Raw genomic sequence first — 22,404 nt, 5'->3', positions numbered from 1 at the left:
AATCTTTTTGCTGGTAGAGGGTCTTTCCTTGATGTTGATGGCTGCTGACTGTTTAAGGTGGTGGATGCTGAAAATTGGAGTGGCTATGGCAATTTCTTAAAACAAGACAATGAAATTTGCACATCAGTTGCCTCTTCCTTACAGGAAAGATTTCCCTGTAGCATCCAATGCTGTTTGATAGCCTTTTATCCACAGTACAACTCCAGAATTGGAGTCAATCCTCTCAAACCCTGCCACTGCTTTATCAACTCAATTTATGTAATGCTTTGAATCCTCTGTTTTCTTTTTTTAAAAGAATTTTTTCCTCACAGTCCCTACTGCAGAATATGTTGTCATTTCAACACTTTTCACAGTATCTTCACCAGGAATGTATTTTCCTACTGCATTTTTTCCTCCCTCTCCCTCCCTCCCTTCGTTTTTCCTTCCTTCCTGCTTTCCTTCTTCCCTCACTTGCTTCCTTCCTTCCTCTCACTCTCTCCTCTCTCTCTCCTTTTGTTTTCTTTTTTTTTTTTTCTAAAGCCAGAGTACCACTCATTTTTGTAAATGAGAAAAATATAAGTGCACACACAAACCATCTTAAGTGCAGTATGATTCTCCCATTTGGGAAGACACATGATCTTAGGGATGATGATTCACTGACTTTTTTAAAATGGTTTAGCACAAAATAATGAAAATACAAGCGTTTCTAAATGGTTTATTGATTACATGCCATTTATATATCTTGAATAAATGCTCTAAGCAAATGGAAGCTGAGATTTATAAATATGGACAAATGTGAAATTGTTGTAAGTAGCTATCTCCTGATACTTCTTTTAAAAAATTTTTAGTTCACTCATAATAATTATACCTATTATCGGGTACAGTGTGATGTTTTGATACCTGTATACATTGTGTAATGATCAAATTAAAATAATTACCATATTCGTCATCTCAAATATGTGTCATTTTTTTGTGGTGGGAACATTTCTCTTTCAAAATTCTGTCTTCTAGCTGTTTTCAGGTATACAATACCTTATTGTTAACTATAATCACTTCATTGTGCAATAGAGGACCACAATTTATTCCTGTTGTCTTACTGTAACTTCGTACCCATTGACCAACCTCTCTGCTTACTGCACCCCTCCACCTCATTACCTTTTCCAGTCTCTGGTAATCACTGCTCTATTGAGTACTTCTGTGAGAGCAGCTTATTTAGATTCCACATACGAGTGGGGTCATGCAGTATTTGTCTTTCTGTGTCTGGCTTATTTCAGTTAACATAATGTACTCTATGTTTGTCCATGTTGTCCAAATGATAGGATTTTATTCTTTTTTTAATGACTGAATAGCATTCCATTGTATGTATATACCACATTTTCTTTATCCATTCATTTGTTGTTGGATACTACTACTTTACCTGGTGAGTCCTCCATTAATTATTATGTTACAATCACTGTGATAGTGTTATGTTTTGTTCATTGCTATATCTGCAATGTTTAGAGTCTCATAGGACTTAGTAAGTTTAATGGGTGTGTGAGTAGTGAGTGTGTGTGTGTGTGTGTGTGAATAAGACCTTTCAGGAGGAAATTAGATATTCCATAGGATGGGATAGTGTATTAGGATGACAAATTCCTATAGTAGCATTTGAAAATTCTAAACTAACAAAGAGGGAAGATACTATAATCCATTATATTAGTTACTAGTTGTTGAATGATAATATATTTAAAGATATCAGCTACATGATATGCTCATCTACATGCACGTTTGTATGTGAATATGACGGAATTCATAGGAATTTGTTCTGAATGAGACAACGGTTAGTCCCAACTGATTGGCAGTCATTTGGATGAAATCATTTTTTGGTTGGTTTAGCATTTTTTTCTAAATTTTAACTTTAGTATTTAAAGTTTCATTTTACTTATTTAAGCAGTAAAGTGTTAATTAGAGATGTCTTCATTAACTAAAGCAAATTATATTTTTTACAGTGATACATTTGATATTGCCTGGAATGGCAGAACTGGGATTCGCCAGAGCAGACTATCAAGTGGCACCTCCTTGCTTGATAAAGATGGAATATTTGCTAATTCAACTAGCAGCAAACTCCTGGAGAGAGCCCATGGAATTCTCACGTCAGTACTAATCAGTAATGTAAATTGTTTTTTGTTTGTTTGTTTTTTTTGGTCTGGTTTAAAATTTCTGGCAGAAAAAAATGAAGAAGGAAGATGGTGAAATGTTATTTTCATGGGAAGAATTTTGACTGAAACAAGACTCAAAGTTATTTAGGTAGCGTTTACAGCCATGAATCTCATGTGTTAAAAAGCTTGTGTTTTTGTTGATTTTTCTCCCCCATATTACCAGGAGAATCATGACTGAGTATATTTGTTATGGAGATGATAATAAAGGTCTTATTGTTTAGACAGGCCCTACCTTCAGAGAAAGAAAAAACTGTTAGCTCCTTTTAGGATTCCCAATTTTTACTATAATTATCCATTAATTCTAGCAATCTTAACAAATTAGGCAAGAAAATCTATAAATGGTGAATGGTTGAGTGATATACAACACTTATCCAAGCTTTCCATTTCTCATTAACTGATTATAGAGTTGGTTTGAAGACATAGCTATAACCATTCTCTACCATGCTTCATAGAGACCCCATCTCTCCAAAAAAAAGAAAAGAAAAGAAAAAAAATTAGCCAGGTGTGGTTCCATGCATGTAGTTCCAGCTACTCAGGAGACTGAGGTAGGAGGATCAGTTGAGCCAAGGAAGTTGAGGCTGCAATGAGTCATGATCTTGCCATTGCACTTCAGCCTGGGCAACCGATTAACATCCTGTCTCTGAGAAAAAAAAAAAAAAAGGAAAAAAAGTTATTAGTTATTAGCATTAACATGTTTTAGATATTTCCCAAGCATATCGTTTGACCGCTAGCTAGAGGTGTGACTGAATTGGATTCCATAATCCTTGTCTGAATCACTGCTTAATAATATTAGTAGGTTCTATTTATGTAGGTCTTGCTCTAGCCCAGAGATATACATTAACTCATTTAATCCTCACAACAACTTTTAAGTTATAGGTAGTATTGTCCTCCCTGTTTTACATTATTACATAATGAAAAGTTAAAGAGGTTAAAATCATACCTTAATAGATGGTAGACCATAGATTGTTGTCCAGGTCTTTCTAACTTCCCAGCCCATATTCATAAGCGTTGGACTTTATTCCTTCTTTTCTGTGGCCATAAAAACGGCTAAAAATAAATTAAAAAGACTTGATTTAAGTATGGTATTGAGGTTTGAATAAGGAAAAAAATGAGTGGAATAGAATTTTTAATTACCAAAAATGGAAGATTACGTTTTGGTGATAAGTACGTTTTTTTTAAATTTATGAAACTTAGACATCTCATTTAGTTTTGATATGATAGAAGTAAGTCTTCTGTAGGTACAAGAAACTACTAACAACTGAAGAAAATGAACCTGTAGCTTAGAATGTACAACACAGTGTTACTAATCATCAGGTGTAAATCTATTTATACTTATATAACAAGGCAGGTATCTTCCTTGTTTATTCTTCCTTCCCAAGGTGCCTGCTTGGCTGAATCAGATAGTGTTTTCATATAAAGAACCTACAGTCTTGGTAATGGGTATATAATCTGTTGTTTTAGGAGAGACCTTGAAATCTTTCTTCTCTACAGTAGCTTTTGTTTTTGTTTTTATACAGTAGCTTTTTTTAATGAATGATTTATCTCCATAGGAGAAACAAAAATTTCAAATCCAAGCCTGCCCTTCCAAAGGTGAGTACTATGAAAACTTTTTTTGTATTGGTATTCTGCTACACAATTATTTTTTATTACTCATACAATCTTCATACATCAAAAAACAAGAAATAACCTTATTTGTATCCAAGATAGTGATCGTGCACTTAGTTGAATCCATTTTAGAAATAACACTGTTATGAAATGGCTAAGCCTAATGGTTCAGGTAAATATTTATTTGTGATATATACCATTTTCTAGCGTTTTAATAGCTCCTGAATATAAATGTTGTTTAGTTATTGCCTCTTTATGTAAGGTCTTTTCATTTCTCCTTGAGCCAAGTTAAGGTCAAATTCTGAATGGTACCTGATTTTAAAATAATTTCTGATTAGTGCTCACCTAATCCAATTATCTATAATAAATGTTTGCCAGGTTTTTCTATAAAGGGACATTGTCTTTTCAGGCTCATGGTTTCTGATATAACTAGTTGGCTCTGCTGTTGTAGCAGAAATGCAGCTATAATTTGCATTCCAATAAAACTTTGTTAATGGACACTGAAAATTGAATTTTATATAATTTTTCACATGCCATAAAATATTATTATTTTAACCCATGTAAACCATATATAAATAGTGGGCAGGATTTGGTGAGCAGTACTTGCCCCTCTGTTAATATAGCTCTGGTTTTTTTTTTATTTTTTTATTTTTTTGCAGGGGTTGTTGTTTCATTTTGCTTTGTTTGTTTTATTAATGTGTATAGCAGCTTTATTTGTAATAGCAAAAAACTCGAAGCAACTCAGACTTTCATCAACAGAAATATGGATAAACACACTGTGGTATATCCATATAATTGAATACTTAACTCACCAATAAAAATTAATAAACTTGATGCGTGTAACAGCGTGAATGAATCTCAAAATAATTACATGCAATAGTAGATACTGTATATAAATCTTAGAAAATATGAATTGCAGTGACAGAGAACAAAGAGGTGGTTTTAAACACACAGACATTTCCAGGGACTACAGCCCCCTGGATCAATGCAGATATGCAGTTAAAAAGCACACTCCCCAGTTAATTTCTGGAAGGGGTTTGTCTGTATACTTCTCTAGCCGTTGTTTGAGGATTGGGCTTCTCTCTAGGCTGCATCTAGTAGCCAATGGGCAAAGAAACAGCAGAACCCTGGGATACTGACTGTGAGTTCCAGCGTTTCCTGAGTTTTTTCATCTGGCTTGCTCCAGCAATAAAGCTAGAGCAGATTATCTCTGTAGATTATCCTTGGAAGGAGTTTATTAATGGATTGATCACAGCTGCCACTGCTCCCTCCCAAGGGATGGCCTCCTTAACCTTATAGTTCTGGGAATTGATGGGACACTGAATTTCTGAGTCTCTAGACCACTGAAAACAAATAAATGGGCATTCAGTGGGCCCACTTTCTTCCCCCAAGATGAGATAATGCAGTCTGATCTAAAATATAGGCGTTTGCTAGAATTCCTCTCTTCAGCGTAGTGCAGAGAGAATCCTACTGTCAGCTTCACCACGAGGATAGAAGGAACTGGAACACACTTAACACTTCAACCTTTTTAGCTGTGTCTAGGGGGAATGACTTCTCTCTCAAATGTTTTGAGGTACTAACGGAACTTGGCACATCCTAATTTCCTGGAGACAACAAAAAACAAAGGCAGCAGTTTGGACAAACACAAAGGTTTGAGAGGTACCCTAGAATTTCTGGCCAGACTGACTGGTTAGGTTCTTCTACACTAAACAGGATTGGGAGAAGCTATTAGGTTATCTAATGTGCAGAAAACAACACAGAGGGTAAAGGCAAATGAAGAAATGGGGAAGTATGTTCCAAATAGAGGAACAAGATAAATTCAAAAAATACCTGAAGGAGAAGAAAGAAAAAGTGAGAGAAAACACTTTCAAAGATGTAAAGGCAGAAAACTACTCAAGCCTGGGGAAATAGAACTCCAGATCTAGAAAATTCAAAGGACACCGAATACTATCCATCCAAAGAGATCCTTATTAAGACATGTTATAATCAATTTGTCAAAAGTTAAAGACAGAGTATTTTTTAAAAAGCAACAATGAAAAAGCAACATGTTAAATACAAGGGTCCCCCACAAGACTATCATCAGATTTTTCATGAGAAACCTTGCATGCCAGTTAGTGGGATTCAAAATCCTCTGAGAAAAAAGACCTGCCAACCATAGTACTATGCCCAGCAAGTTTGTCTTTCAAAAATGAAAAGGAGATAACAACTTTCTCAGACAAATGATGGCTAAGGGAATTCAGCACTGCTAGACCTGACTTACAAGTAGAGTTCTACTTTCTTGAACTTCTTTCTTGAGAGTTCTCTAAAGAAAGTTCTTCAAGCTAAAGGACAATGATAATTAGTACCATGAGAACATGAAAGCAGAAAACTCACTGATAAAAGTAAGTACACTGTCTAATTCAAACATTTTAATTATGTGATGCCAGTGTGTAAATCAATGATATCTCTAGTATAAAGGTTGAAATACAAAACTGTTGAAACAATGGCAGCTACAATAGTTTGTGAAGGGACACAAATTATAAAAAGATATAAAATGTAACATCAAAAAGATAAAACATGAAGGGTGAGTAAAAGTGTAGGGTTTATGCATGCAATGAAAGTTTAGTTTTTGTAAGCATAAAATAGCCAGTTGTAAGTATATGACTGGCTTTTTATGTAAGCCTCAAGGTGACCACCTTTAGTGGATACACAAAAGATAAAAGAATGGAAGTCATACTGCTATAGAAAACCATCAAACCACAAAGGGAAGACAGAATTATTGGAAGAAAGGCTCTACAAAATGATAAAATAATGAACAAAGTGGCACTAGTAAATCTTTACCTATCAATAACTGGTTTGAATGTAAATGGATTAAATTCTCCAATTAAAAGCCACAGAGTGCCTGAATGCATTAAAAAAAGAGAGACTCATCTATATGCTACCTGCAAGAGACTCACTTTAGCTTTAACGATGTACAGAGAATGAACATTAAGGGATGGAAAAAAGTATCCCATGCAAATGAAAACCTAAAGAGAGCAACAGTAGTTATCCTTATAACAGACAAAATAAAGTCAAAAACTGTAGATGAGATAAAGAAGGTCAATATATAATAATAAAAAGGGGTATGGTCATCAAAAGGATGTAACAATTTTAAATATATATGCACCCAACATTGTAGCATCTAAAAGCATAAAGCAAATATTGAGACATCTGAAGAGAGAGATAAACTACAATACAGTAATCCTAGGGGATTTCAGTACCCCACTTTCAACAATGAACAGACCATCCACACCAAAAATCAATAAGGAAACAATGGATTTGAAGAAAACAGTGGACCAAATGCATTTAATAGACATATACAGAACATTTCAGTCAACAGCAGCAGAATACACATTCATCTGAAGCATACATAGGACATTCTTCAGGACATTACAGGCATTGAGCCACCATGCCTGGCCAGCAATAGAAATTCTTTCATAAAAGATTAGCCCAGGACCAGATAGTTTCATGATGCAACACTACCAAACATTTAAAGAAAAATGAATACCAGTCCTATTCAAACTCTTTCAAAAAATTGAACTGGAGAGAATACCTCAAACTCATTTTATAAGGCCAGCATTACCCTGATAGCAAAGCCATACAAAAGTACTACAAGAAAATTAGTTCAGCTACTATGGAGAAGTTTGGAGATTTCACAAAGAACTAAGAGTTGAACTCCCATTCAACCCAGCAGTCCCATGACTGGGTGCATGCTCAAAGGAAAATAAATTGTTCTACCAAAAACACATGCACCTGTACATTCATTGCAGCACTATTCACAGTAGTCTTTGCTATTGTAAATAGTGCAGATATCTTCATCAAAATGCTACTACACCATATTCAATACGACATTGAAAGGATCATTTACCATGATCAGTTGGGGTTTATTCTTGCGATACAAGAATGGTTCAATATATGCAAATCAATAAATGTGATTTATCATATTAACACAGTGAATAGCAAAAACCATACTGTCATTTCAACACATGCAGAAAAAGAATTTGACAAAATTCAACCTTTCATGATAAAAGCTCAACGAATTAGGTATAGAAGGACTGTTCCTCAATATAATTAGGCAATATGTGACAAGCCCACAGCTGACATTATACTCATTGGTGAAAAGTTGAAAGCTTTACTCTTAGGATCAGGAACAAGAAAAGGATGCCCACTGTCACCACTTCTGTTACACTTCAATTCAGTGTATTACTGGAATTGTTAGCCACAGAAATTAGGTAATAAAAAGAAATAAAAGGCATCCAGATTCAAAAGGAAGAAGTGATATTGTGGTTGTCAACAACATAACGTTATATAGAAAATCCTCAAGACCCCACTAAAAAGCTGTTAGAACTGATATATAAATTCCGTAATGTACTTCAGTAATGTTTCAGGATACAAAGTCAACATACAAAAATCAGCAGTGTTTCTTGCTTTTTTTTTTTTTTTAATAGAGACAGTGTATCACTCTGCCACTCAGGCTGAAGTGCAGTGGCATGATTGTAGCTCACTGTACCTTGAACTCATGGGTTCAAGCAATCCTTCCACCTCAGCCTCCTCAGTAGCTAGGACTGCAGGTGCATGCTACCACATCTGGCTATTAATTTTTTTTTTTTTTTCTGGTAGAGATGGAATCTTCTTTCTCTGTGTTGCCCAGGCTGGTCTTAAAGTCTTATCCTCAAATGATTTTCCTGCTTTGGCCTCCTAAAGTACTAGAATTACAGTCATGAGCCACTGCACCCAGCTTAAAAATCAGTAGCATTTTATAAACTAAAAATGAACTATCTGAAAAAGAAATTAAGGAAACCATCCCATTTACAATAGCATCAAAAAATATAAACTATTTTATAGTAAATTCAACCAAAGAGGTTAAAAATCTGTATACAAAAAAATCATAAAACATTGATGAAAGAAATTGAAGACAACACAAATGAAAAATGATATCCTGTGTTAGTGGGTTGGAAAAATTATTGTTAAAATCTCCATATTGCCCAGAGTGATTCACTGATTCAGTGCAATCCCTATAACATTCCATTTTCATTTTTCACAGAAATAAAAAAAATCCTGAAATTCATATGAATACACAAAAAACCCCAAATAGCCAAAGCAATCTTGAACAAAAAGAACAAAGCTGGAGGCTCACACTACCTGATTTAAAAATATATTAGAAAGGTATTGTAATCAAAACAGCATGGAGCTGGCAGAAGAAAATATACATTAACCAATGGAAAAGTATTAAAAGCTCAGAAGTAAACCCGTACATTTATGGTTAGTTGACTTTAAACAAAGGTGCCAAGTACACACATGAGTAAAGTATAGTCTCTTCAATAAATGATGTTGGGAAAACTGGATATCCACATGTAGAAGAATGAAATTGGGACCATATCTCACCCCACATAAAAAATCCAACCAAGTAGGTTAAAGACTTAAATATAAGACCTGAAACTTAAACTTGAACGCAGGTTTGAGCTGTGCAGGTCCGCTTATACATGGGTTTAAAAAAAAAAATACAGTCATCCATATCAGGGGGATCTACATCTGCGACCAAATGTGGATCAAAATATGGTATTTGTGAGATGTAAAATCCACCCTTATGGAGGACCAACTTTTTGTACCTGTGGGTTCTGCAGGGCTGGCCATGGGATTTGAGTATGTACATATTTTGTTATCTCAGCGTGGTTCTGGAACCAATCCCCATGGATATTGAGGGACAATTGTAGAATAAAACATACGGGGAAAACTCTATGACATTGGTCTGGCTGTTGATTTCTTGACTATGACCCCCAAAACACAGATAACGAAAGCAGTAATAGACAAATGGGATTGCATCAAACTCAAAAGCTTCTGCACAGCAAAGGAACTAATCAACAGAATGATGAGACAAACTGTAAATGGGAGAAAATATTTGCAGACTATGCATATGGCAGTGGGTTAATGTCTAGAATATATAAGCAGTCCAAACAACTTAATAGCAAAAAAGCAAATAATTTAATTTAAAAATAGCCAAAAGACATTTTGCCAAAGAAATGTCTTAGGGCCTGAGGATCAGCCTACCTGGCAGCCCCACCCCTGGCAGTGCAGCTCCTGTGATCATTGGATTTGTGCCCTCCCCGAGGGCCTGAGGATGGGCCCACTTGGTGGCCCCACTCTTGCCAATGCCACCCCCATGATGAGTGGATTTGTACTCTTACCCAGGTCCTGAGGACCAGCCCACCCAGCATCCCCACCCCTGATGACGCTGTCCCTACAACTGGCTGAACTGGTGCATTTTGTGTGTGCCTTCCAGAGCCAGTGGACTGGTGTGTATCCAATGATGCCACCTCTGAAACCTACAGAACCACTATGCTTTGCATGTGTACCCTGCAGGGTCTGAGGGCCAGGCTGTCTGGTAGCTCTGCTCCTGGTGACACTGCCTTTTCATTTGCTGGAACAACCATGCTTTGGACATACACCCTTGGCATCAAGATAGCTTGTGTGGCGGCTTTACCCACAGCCACACTGTCACCCAGGCTGGAGTACAGTGGTACGATCGTGGCTCACTGCAGCCTCTACCTCCCAAGCTCAATCAGTTCTCCTGTCTTAGCCTCCCAAGTAGCTGGAAATATAGGCATGTACCACCATGCCCGGCTAATTTTTCTATTTTTGGTAGACGGGATCTCACTCTATTGCCTGAACTTGTCTTGAACTTCTGACCTCAAGCAGTCTTTCTGCCTCGGCCTCCCAAAGTGCTGGGGTTACAGGTGTGAACCACTGTGTCTGGCCCACTGCACTTTAAAACAAACAAAAACATGCAGGGTCTCATTATGTTGCCCTGTCTGGACTTGAACTCCTCAGTTCAAGTGATCCTCCAACCTCAGCCTCCCAAGTTGCTGGGATTATAGGCATATACCACGGTGCATGGCTTGGAACTGTCACTCATGCCTTGCGCATGTCCCCCAGGACCAGAGGACTGGCTTGCTTGGTGGCACCAACATAGTACTGGAAAAGCACACCAACTTTGTAAACACCCGTAGCCTAAGTCACTGAGGCAGTAACATCGGATGTTGACTACAGGTAAAGAAATTACACAGAGACTACACTGCTGCACCTACCTAGAACCAAAGCTAAAGCACCCTACCCATTTACCACCTTAGGATCCATCTACAGAAAATGTCTTCTTAAGAAAGTAACCCCATAAAATTGGAAGAGGCAGCTGTTTCACCTAATGGCACAGGTCAATATGGGGACACAAGAAATATGGTAAGATAACTACCATGATAAAAATATGCAAAAGAATAAAACTCACTGGTAGAAGTCAATTCAGAATCCAATTTAGAACCGTTAGAGGTAATTTCACTTTCAAACTCAGAATATATTATTAATATAATGGTGGCATATAGTCTTTTAAATCTCTAGTATGATGGTTATAACTCAAAATGGTAAGTGATGTCTATAGCTACAATTAAATGTTAAGTAACACATGATTTTAAAAAGATGTAAATTAAGGCAGCAAGTTATAAATTGTGGGGGGATGGGGATAAAAGTCTAGCGTATTTGTATGCAAAGTTGTTATCTGTTTAAAATAGTCCATTATAAATACAAGATTTTAAAATGTAAGCCCCATAGTAACCTGAAAGAACAAAACGACAGCAGATACATAAATAAGAAAGAGAAAAGAATTAAAGCTTAACTCTCCAGAAAACCACCAAAACAGACAGATAAATAGTAAGAGAGGAAGAAAGGTTATATATAGATACGTATATACACGTATATACGTATATATCCATATACACGTATATACGTATATATCCATATACACGTATATACGTATATATCCATATACACGTATATACGTATATATACATGTAAGTATATATGTACATATACGTATATACGTATATACATATACGTGTACACGTATATGTATATATACGTATGTGTATATATACGTGTATATATGTGTGTATATACGTATATGTATGTATACGTGTATATATGTGTATATATACGTATATGTATATATACGTGTATATATGTGTATATATACGTATATGTATATATACGTGTATATATGTGTATATATACACATGTATATATGTGAAGGAAATATTATTAGCCCTAAAGGGAGAGAGAGATAGCAATACTGTAATTATAGGGGACATCAACACTCCACTTTCAGCAATGGATAGGACAACCAGACAGAAAATCAGCGAGGAATGATAGAGTTAAACTGCACTCAAGATATATGAACCTAACAGACATTTACAAAACATTCTGCCCAGCAGTTGTCGAATACACATTTTTTTCTTTTTCTTTTTTTCTTTTTTTTTTGAGACTAAGTTTCATTCTTCACCTAGACTGGAGTGCAGTGACACGATCTCGGCTTGCTGCAATCTCCACCTCCCGAGTTCAAGCGATTCTCCTGCCTCAACCTCCCAAATAGCTGGGGTTACAGGCATGTGTCACCACACCCGGCTACTTTTTTGTAGTTAGTAGAGATGGGGTTTCACCATGTTGGTCAGGCTGGTCACGAATTCCTGACCTCAGGTGATCCACCCATCTTGGCCTCTCAAAGTGCTGGGATTACAGGAGTGAGCCACCACGCCTGGCCCACATTTTTTTCGTTAGCACATGGACCTTTCTTTAAGATATGTCATGTGTTGGGCCACAAAACAAGTCTCAATAAGTTAAAAAAATTTCAAATTGGGAGCCGGGGGCGTTGGCTCACACCTGTAATCCCAGCACTTTGGGAGGCCAAGGTGGGCAGATCACGAGATCAGGAGATTGAGACCCTCCTGGCTAACACGGTAAAACCCTGTCTCTATTAAAAATACAAAAAAATTAGCCAGGCATGGTGGCAGGCGCCTGTATTCCCAGCTACTCAGGAGGCTGAGGCAGGAGAATGGCTTGAACCTGGGAGGTGGAGCTTGCAGTGAGCCGAGATCACGCCACTGGGCTCCAACCTGGGTGACAGAGCGAGACTCCATCTCAAAAATAGTAATAATAATAATAATAATAATAAAATTTCAAGTTGGGGAGTATCTTTTGTGACAAGGGATTAAACTAGAAATCAATAATAGGTTCTTTAGAAACTATATGCAAATAGTTTTTAAACAACATGCTTCTGAACTACAAATGAGTCAAAGGAGATACTAAAAGGGAAATTAAAAAAAATTTGAAGAAATGAGAATGCAAATGCAATGTACTAAAACCTATGGTCTACAGCAAAAGCAGTTCTAATGGGGAAGTTTATAGCAATAATTGTCTACGTTAGTAAGTGAGAAAGATCTCCAGTAAACCACCAATAACATTATTCCTCAAGGAACTAGGAAAAATGAGAACAAAATAAACCTTAAGTTAATAGAAGAAGAGAAATGATAAAGATCATAGCAGAAATAAGTGAAATAGAGGCTTAAAAATACAAAACGTTAATGAAATTAAGAGTTAGTGTTTTGAAAAGATAAAAATCGACAAATTTCTAGCTAGACAAAATTTTAAAAGGAAAAGATTCAAATAAATTCAGAGATGTGAAAAGGTGACATTATGACTGATATTACAGAAATATAAGGGATCATAAGAGCCTATTACTAACAACTATAAGGCAACTATTTGGAAAACCTAGAAGAAATGGGTAAATTCCTAGTCACATACAACCTACCAAAATTGAATCATGAATAGAAAATCTGAAGAAACCAGTAACAACTCTGAGTTCAAATCAATAAAAAGTCTCCCATCGAAGAAAAGTCCATTACATGACAGCTTTACTGCTCAATTCTACCAAACATTTGAAGAAGAATGAGTCTCAGTCCTTTTAAAACTATTTCAGGAAAATGGAGAGGAGAGAATTCTTCCAAACTTATTTTCAAGGCCTTGATAAGAAAACCAGACAAGAACACAACAAAAAAGAAAATTGTAGGACAGTGTCTCTGATTGAACATGGATGCATAAATCCTCAACAAACTACTAGGAAACTAAATTCAATAGCACATTAAAAAGATAACATCATGACTAAGTGGGATTCATCCCAGGGTTGCAAGAATGGTTTAACATATGCAAATCGGTAAATGTGATACATTAACAGAATTAAGGGAAAAAATTATACAGTTATTTCAATAGACACAGATAAAGCATCTGACAAAATTCAACACTCATTCATGATAAAAACTCTCATGATATAGACAGAACAGATGTACCTCAACATAATAAAGACCACATGACAGACTCACAGACAGCATACTAAACAAGGAAAAATGGAAAGCTTTTCTTCTGTGATCTAGAATAAGACAAGGATGCCCGCTTTCACCACTTTCTCTATTCAACATAGTACTGGAAGTCCTAGCCAGAGCAAGTAAGCAAGAGAAAGAAATAAAAGGCTTAGAAATTGGAAAGGAGGAAGACACTAAATTACCTAATGTTAACTACATTAGTAATTATCAATTATATAGTGCTTGATATTTGTACATATTTGCTCCCCAGGAATTAAAAACTGGCTACTTAATGAATGCTAATTAAAATTAAAATGTCATACTGTTTTTAAATAAAAGGTTTCTTTTAACCATAACAACAACAAAAAGCCAAACTCATAGCAGTATATAATAGAGTTTTGATTCCCAAAGGTTTGGGGTATAAGGGTGGGAAGGGAAAGGGACAACACTGGTCAAAGGATAATGTTTCAGTTAGACAGGTTCTAGTGATCTTTTGTGTAGCAAGTTGAATATGGTTCATAATAATGTATTATATATTTCAAAGTTGCTGTACAAGTAAATTTCAAGTGATCTCACCGCAAAGAAATAAGTATGTGAGATATTTTATTTAGCCTGATTTAATCACTACTCAATGTATACATGTGTCATAATATCACATTGTGCCCCATAAATATATACAATTATTATTCATCATTTTAAAAAAGATGAAAAACCAAAAATATACAGTGACCTAAAGTAGATTAAAGATTGCCAGAGGCCGGGTGCGGTGGCTCACGCCTGTAATCCCAGCACTGTGGGAGGCCAAGGTAGGCAGATTGCCTGAGCTCAGGAGTTCGAGACCAGCCTGGGCAACATGGTGAAACCCTGTGTCTACTAAAAATACAAAAAATTAGCTGGGCGTGGTGGCACGTGCCTGTAGTCTCAACTACTCAGGAGGCTGAGGCAGGAGAATTGCTTGAACCTGGGAGGCGGAGGTTGCGGTGAGCCAGGATCGCGCCACTGCACTCCAGCTTGGACGACAGAGTGAGACTCCATGCTCAAAAAATAAAAAAAAAAGTAGAAAAAGATTGCCAGGAAGCAGCATGCAGTGTTTAGGGAAAAGAGAGGACTTGCAAAGTGGGAGAAGGAACAAAGAAAGCATTAGGGGCTATAGATATGTTCATTATCATGATTGTGGTGATGGCTTCATAGCTATATAAATATGTCATAACTTATAGTGTATACATTAAATACGTGCAGCTTATTTTGTTTCAGTAAAGCTATTGGAAAAAAGATCATTGAGGGAAAGGAATTTAGACTCATACTAACTTTTTGACCTTTTTACTTATTGAATATATATCTTTTAAACTTCTTACTACTTTTAATTCATTTCAACTTTTTATTAAAAATATCTCCTGTTTACACAGTCTATGCTAGATAAGATATATCACTATCCTGAGGAATTTTTTGAGTATATAGTAGGAGGCCAAATATCCTCAACTCACTAATTTCGTCTCAGACTAAGTTCTCTATTTAAGAAGTAGGGATGAGTTAGGTAGGGATGGAGTGCGGGAGAAGGAGTGGTGGAAGGGATGACATCTAGGTTGGGTTTTGCAGGATAAGTCAAAATGATCTGAGATCCTTGTTATTACAGGGAGCCTTTCCATCAAACTTCTTGACAGGAGCCACAGTCAGCACTTAGTTTGTACAACTATGACTCTGAGATGACACACAGCTCTTCCCTTTTGGATAACAAGTTAGCCTAGTTTGCTTCAGACAAGCATCCACTTGAAATGCAGAGGCAGCTTTCATGAACTCAAGTTCGTCCTTCCACAAGATGATAGCTCTGTTTTGGTAATACTTTCCCATTTTTCTTGTTGGAATTTATTCCCTCCTAACTTGAAACTGTCACCTGTATTAGATCTACTTTTCTAACATGACCTATCTTTTTTAGTTACATTGTTTTAGTGACAGCTTCATTGTCCAGTTATATATTTGTACTTTGATATCTTCCTTGTCTCAAAATTCATGCTCAAACTGATTTTACTGTGTTGCTCCCCTAGTACGTTTTTATAGTCACTTGGGCTCAAATCTTGAAGTTATTATTTTTTTGAGACAAAGTCTCACTCTGTCACCTAGGCTGGAGTGCAGTGGCACGATTTTTGCTGACCGCAACCTCCGCCTCTTGGGTTCAAGCAGTTCTTGTGCCCCAGCCACCCAAGTAGCTGAGATTACGGGCATGCATCACCATGCCCGGCTATTTTTTTTTTTCCACTAGAGACAGGGTTTTGCCATATTGACCTCACTGGTCTCCAACTCCTGGCCTCAAGTGATCTGCTCGCCTCGGCCTTCCAAAGTGCTGGGATTACAGGTGTGAGCCACTGTGCCCAACCTTGAAGTTAATTTTATTAGCCATTTTAGTCCTTTTTAATAACATGAGAAATGCCTTAGTTTGTTTGGGCTGCTATGATAAAATGTTTTAGATTGGGTAATTTATAAACAAAAGAAATATATTACAGTGTAAGAGGCAGGGAATTTCAAAATCAAGTTTTCAGAGTTGATGTCTAGTGATGGTTCATTCCTCATGGAATGATACCTTCTATGTGTTTTAACATGGCAGCTCTTCTGGGCCTCTTTTATCAAGGTACTAATACCACTACCCAGCTACTTCCCAAGGGCCCCTCCCCTTCGCCTCTTAATACTATCACACCAGGATTAGGTTTCAATATATGAATTTTGGGAGACTCAAAACAGTTAGACTATATTCAAGCAATATCTCATTAATCTTTTTGCCTACAGCAACTTGCACAGCAAGTGGTAGATAATTGTTGAAAAAAATAATAAACTGGTTAATTAAGCTTAATAAACTCAACCATAATGATGGAATTAAGAAAGGAATGAAGTAGACAAGGAACTGAAGCCCTAAGAAAGGAAATAATTCTGTATCCCTTCACCTCTAGATTTGCGGTCCTATTTTATCTTTTTTTCATAAACCTTATGCATGATTGAATTATTTTTTAATGTCCTAATAGCCTGGACTTGAATGCAATGTATCCTTAGCACTTACAACAGAGTCTGACCTTTAGTAATGACTCTGAACATTTGTTGATTGACCAGGTTATTGTTAGGTATATGGGAAGAAGTCTGGTCTCCACTTGCTAGGGAAAGCATTGCTCAAAGTTCATTAGTTGCTAGCTTTTTTTTTTTTTTTTTTTTTTTGAGATGGAGTCTTATTCTGTCACCCTGGCTGGAGTGCAGTGGTGCGATCTCAGCTCCCTTCAACCTCTGCCTCCTGGGTTCAAGCGATTCTTCTGCCTCAGCCTCCCGAGTAGCTGGGATTATAGGCGCCTGTCACCATGCCTTGCTAATTTTTTGTATTTTTAGTAGAGATGGGGTTTCACCATGTTGGCCAGGCTGGTCTCGAACTCCTGACCTCTGGTGATCCACTCTCCTCGGCCTCCTCACGCCTGGCCAGTTGCTAGGTATTTAATTCATTCAAACTAACATTTATTGAATCCTACTCTAAACCAGACAGTATTTTAGAAATTGAGGGTACAGGGATGCACAGTACAGTTAGAATCCTTTGGGAGTTTATCTCTTATTTATTTTTTGTTTTTTGAGTCAGTGTCTCGCTCTGTCACCCAGGCTGGAGTGCAGTGGTGCGATCCTGGTTCACTGCAGCCTCTGCCCCCTGAGCTCAAGCAATCCTCCCTTATCTCCACCTCCCGAATAGCTAGGACCGCAGGCACTCGCCACCACGCCTGGCTAATTTTTGTACTTTTAGTAGGCATGAAGCCTTGCCATGTTGCCCAGGCTGGTCTCCAACTCCTGAGCTCAGGTGATCTGCCTGCCTCAGCCATTCTCGGATTATAGCCCTGAGCCACAGTGCGTGGCACTGCAGGAGGTTATTTTTTAGAGAAAAAGAAGACAGTATACAAATTAACAAATAAATGAAAAAATAATTTAGATGATATTATGTGCAGTGTTGAAAATTAAGTGACATGTAATTGACATAGAAGTGGGCTATTTTTTCAGTATTTAAGCAAGAGTTTTCTGAGAAAGTTACATTTAAACTACAAATTCAGTGCCAAGTAAAACCAAGTCTTGTGAGGGCCCAGCTATAGAGTATTCCAAGCAAATGAAAAAAATTGGAATGACTCTGAGGCAGAAATGAATGTCATGTTTGGTTTTTCAAACTTTTGCAATATACATGACAGCAAAGATTTTTTAATAGTTATTTTATTTTGCATAGTCCCTCTGGTGTTTTTTTCATAGTAAAAAACAATTTAAACTCAAACTTTATTTCCAAGGTCTTTTTCTCCATAGTATCTTAAAAGTGGAAGTGGGGGAATTATTTTAGGCTTCAATGCTAATTTGTTTTCACATAAGGGTAACCTATAAATTATTCTAATTGATTCTTGACCAGTATGAAAAATTACTTTTCATGAATATACATACCGTGAAGCTGTGATAATTCAAAAGTGCCAATAAAAGTAAAACAAAAACTTTCTAATTAGCACACATGCCCTTTTTACATGTGTGTTGTTTTACATGGCTTTTTTTTTTTATCAATAGTGCTTACAAATATTTTCCCATGTCAGGAAATATAGATTTACAGTAACTTTATGAGCTGTGGAGTATTCAGTTGTGTAAATGAAGCATACTTTATATAAATAATTCTATATAATTGCATATCTATAATTTTTCATTATTTTTTGAAGTATATTTTTATAAACAACATAGATTTGTTTGATAACTCCTTAGAATAAATATCTAGATGTGAAATTTCTTGTCAGGAAAGTTATAATAATTTACATTCCTAAGAACAGTGAGTATATAGTCTATGTCTGTTTCCCCACCACCTCATGAATACTGGCTCTTGTCAGTCTTTATTGTATTGGCCAATCTGATGCAGAAAACCTCTTTTAAAAGAAATGGCATTTTCCTTCAATACAAGTGAGATTGAATGGATTGTGGTTTTGTTACTTGCCATTTTTACTTTGAGAATTGCCTTGTCAGATAATCTTTGCCCTTTCTTTTATTGTGATATCTGTCTTTTTAAGAATTTTTTTTATTTTTTATTTATTTTTTATTTTTTTATTTTATTTATTTTTTATTATACTTTAAGTTTTAGGGTACATGTGCACATTGTGCAGGTTAGTTACATATGTATACATGTGCCATGCTGGTGCGCTGCACCCACTAACTCGTCATCTAGCATTAGGTATATCTCCCAATGCTATCCCTCCCCCCTCCCCCCTCCCCACCACAGTCCCCAGAGTATGATATTCCCCTTCCTGTGTCCATGTGATCTCATTGTTCAATTCCCACCTATGAGTGAGAATATGCGGTGTTTGGTTTTTCATTCCTTTTTAAGAATTTTTAAAAGTTTTTTTTTTACATACAGATGATAAGCCTTTTCATTTGTAGGAAATAACATTTACTTAATTCAGGTTGTTTACATGTGTGTTGTACTTCTTTCAATTTGCATGGTTTTATTAATGTTTATATTGTCAAAATAAATACCTTTAGACTTGAAAATTTGTCATGTTTTTAACACAATCTTTTGTTTCTCATACATTAAGATTTTTGATTACTTTTTAAATAACATATAGTTTACATCTGTATAGATATATTCTTTTCATTTACAAACTCACTACCATAAATATTGTGTGGTTTAAAAAAATATGATTGGCTCAAAAAGCTCCCAAATACTTGTACTGTCTATACTTTAGTTGCTTCATGTCTAACTCCTATTTTCCTAATTTATAGTGTAGTACATCATGATGAGGGTTAATAGGGACTATGCTTTGGTTTTTTTGTTTTTTGTTTTTTGTTTTTGACAGAGTCTCTCACTATTACCCGGGCTGGTGTGCAGTGGCTCGATCTTGGCTCGCTGCAGCCTCTGCCTCCCGGGTTCAAGCAGTTCTCCTGCCTCAGCCTCCCGAGTAGCTGGGACTACAGGCACGTGCCACCATGCCTGCCTAATTTTTGTATTTTTAGTAGAGACGGGGTTTCACTGTGTTAGCCAGGCTGATGTCGAACTCCTGACCTCGTGATCCGCCCACCTCAGTCTCCCAAAGTGCTGGGATTACAGGCATGTGCCACTGTGCCCAGCCTACTTGGTTTTTGTGTATGTCCCTGGCACACCGACTGTCGCCCTGGTATTTAATTGTTGTCTCTGTGAGTCAGGATTGAGATAACAGTAATTACAGTAGATATTTTTAAGTAGAAAGGGAATTAAGCAGGCACTTATAAAATCATTAGAAGTCACATGTTAAAATAACATTTGCAGAAATGTCCCTAAATGTAATTAGAAAGCTAGGAAATCAGGAAGCTGTCAGTGCAGCTGCTACTTGCGGTATATACTGCCTGTGGTGTAATCTAGCCATCTGGAAGAAACTGCTACAACTATTTGCTCCAGGGCTAAGCTGCATTTAGTATAGTTGTGATGACAACACAAATGTTCTGCACTCTGCCTCTGAGCATTTACAAACTATTGCCTGGATGCTGGAACCACAGAAAAAAGGTACATAAAGTATATGCATTTTTGCTAGCAGAAGCAGAACTAGTAGCCAGAGCCTCTGCCTCAGTTATACCTTCCCATTTTCACATGTGGGCCTTTTATTAGTAAACTTAAACCATATCCAGAACTCTAGATGCAAGAGAGTTTGTGAAGTGTACTTTTCTTTTTAGCTTTCTAGCTTCTAGAGGAAGACAGGAGAATAGAATGAATGTTGGATATCAGTCTTTCATATTCACTACAGTCATTTAAGATGGGAAATGGTCATATAGATAGGAAATGATGAAAACTGGCTGAGAATTTTGGCTTATTGTTAGATTAATTTATGTGAGCAATTTATTTTTTCTCTTCTTTCAGCACTTGCTAGAAGTAAATTCTTTAAAGCACCTGACAAGACTGACACTACAAGATCGCATTACCAAGTCTCTTCTTCATTTACACAAGAAGAAAAAACCTCCCAGCATCAGTGCCCAGTTTCAGGTTATTTCTTGTTTTGCTTAAAACAAATAAGAATCTGTATCTTTCAGATTGTCATTGAAAGGTTAAAGTGATCTGCAGGGTACTCGAATGGGATTTTAATTTATGTGACTAAAAAGCCATATATTACTGATCATTTTGGAAAGAAGAACCAAAGATGAAAAAAAAGTCAGATGCCTTTGTTTTTCATCCACATATGTCTGGATAATGGATATCTCAATATTTGTTATTTTCAGTGTGAGGAGAAAGCAGAAAATTGATGTTATAAACAAATCTGCCTTTAAACCCTGCTGCTTAGTTAATGTCACTGTTAGCATAATGATATATGTTTTTTTCCCTGCTTAAACCTCATGCTGCTACCATCAATAGTTAACTAAATGAGGCTGAAGGTTTTTTTTCTGTGTATTTATTTTACCTTTGTATAAATAGAAATCCAGTTCTTTTTTTGGGCTTTTAGGAATAAATATTATAATAGTTAACCAAATTTCTTCCAGAATAATTTTTTCAAATTCCTTTTTAAATTGCCTCTTCCATTCTTCTCAAATCATCTATCTCCTAAGATCTTTTCATTTGGTAGATATTTATGAAAGTAAGCAAAATATCTGGTAGGTAACAATGCTTTGCATAATTTTACTCTGTTTCATGTTTATATCACAGAAGCAGTGTTCACTGTTGTATAAAAATTTCCTTATTCATGATAGGTGTATCTGTATATGTTAACACTTTTTAAAATGCTTCTTTTGCAGCTAGGATGTTTGAACATAAGCTATCTACTAATGTATCATTGTATATGATCTTGTTTGATTTATAAGCACAGTTCTTCAAATTGTGGGCTAGAAATGTCATTTTATTTTAGGTAATTCTCACCATGGCCCTAAAGAAAAATTTGAATCTGTGCAGGCTATTTGGTCACATCCTTTCTCTTTAAAAAAAAAAAAAAAAAAGAAATGAAAAAGCAAGACCAAGGAGCCAAATAACTCATTATGTGCAAATAAGCTTAAAGGAAAGGGAATTGAGTATAATGAAATCACTGCCATGAATTTTAAAAATCCTTCCTAATAATCATATGGGTTAATGGCATTTGGTTGGGAAGAATGAGAAGATAGTGCTTGGGGAAGTCTGTCTTTACCTTGCTTCTGTCCTCACAATCCAGAGTCTGGATGTTCACTTTGTAGATTAGAAATGCAAAGATTAATGGGTTATAGAAAAAAAAATCATGTTGAGTAATATAAGTTTATTAATATACAACATAAATATGAGTCATAAGCAGACTTAATACAATTTTTTAGTTTATTAGCATATTTTTTTCCTGATTAGCAAATCCACATGGGAAGCCAAATTCTGGTCAAAAAGTACTTTGGTGAGCTCAGTGTCTGAAAACGGAACATTAATCTCGTGATTATGAAAGGTAGAATTATTAAGCTGTTAAGTGTTTTGTTACCTTGGATCT

At 36.2% G+C, this 22,404-nt stretch overlaps 1 protein-coding gene across 8 annotated transcripts in view; it reads left to right on the top strand.

Moving 5' to 3' along the window:
- MYO9A (myosin IXA) overlaps positions 1–22,404 on the top strand; it is a 298,032-nt gene that overhangs the window by 183,108 nt on the left and 92,520 nt on the right. For all 8 annotated transcript variants that reach the window (XM_008971877.4, XM_034939060.3, XM_008971875.4 and 5 more), the window contains 3 exons: positions 1,965–2,108; positions 3,725–3,764; positions 20,835–20,957. In XM_008971877.4, coding sequence (XP_008970125.3) covers positions 1,965–2,108; positions 3,725–3,764; positions 20,835–20,957 — 307 coding nt within the window. The remainder of the gene's footprint in view (positions 1–1,964; positions 2,109–3,724; positions 3,765–20,834; positions 20,958–22,404) is intronic.

The sequence above is a fragment of the Pan paniscus genome, chromosome 16, assembly GCF_029289425.2.
Source record: "Pan paniscus chromosome 16, NHGRI_mPanPan1-v2.0_pri, whole genome shotgun sequence".
NCBI lineage: Eukaryota > Metazoa > Chordata > Mammalia > Primates > Hominidae > Pan > Pan paniscus.
Note: the sequence above shows the minus strand (reverse complement) of the source record. Positions and strands in the feature narration are given on the sequence as shown.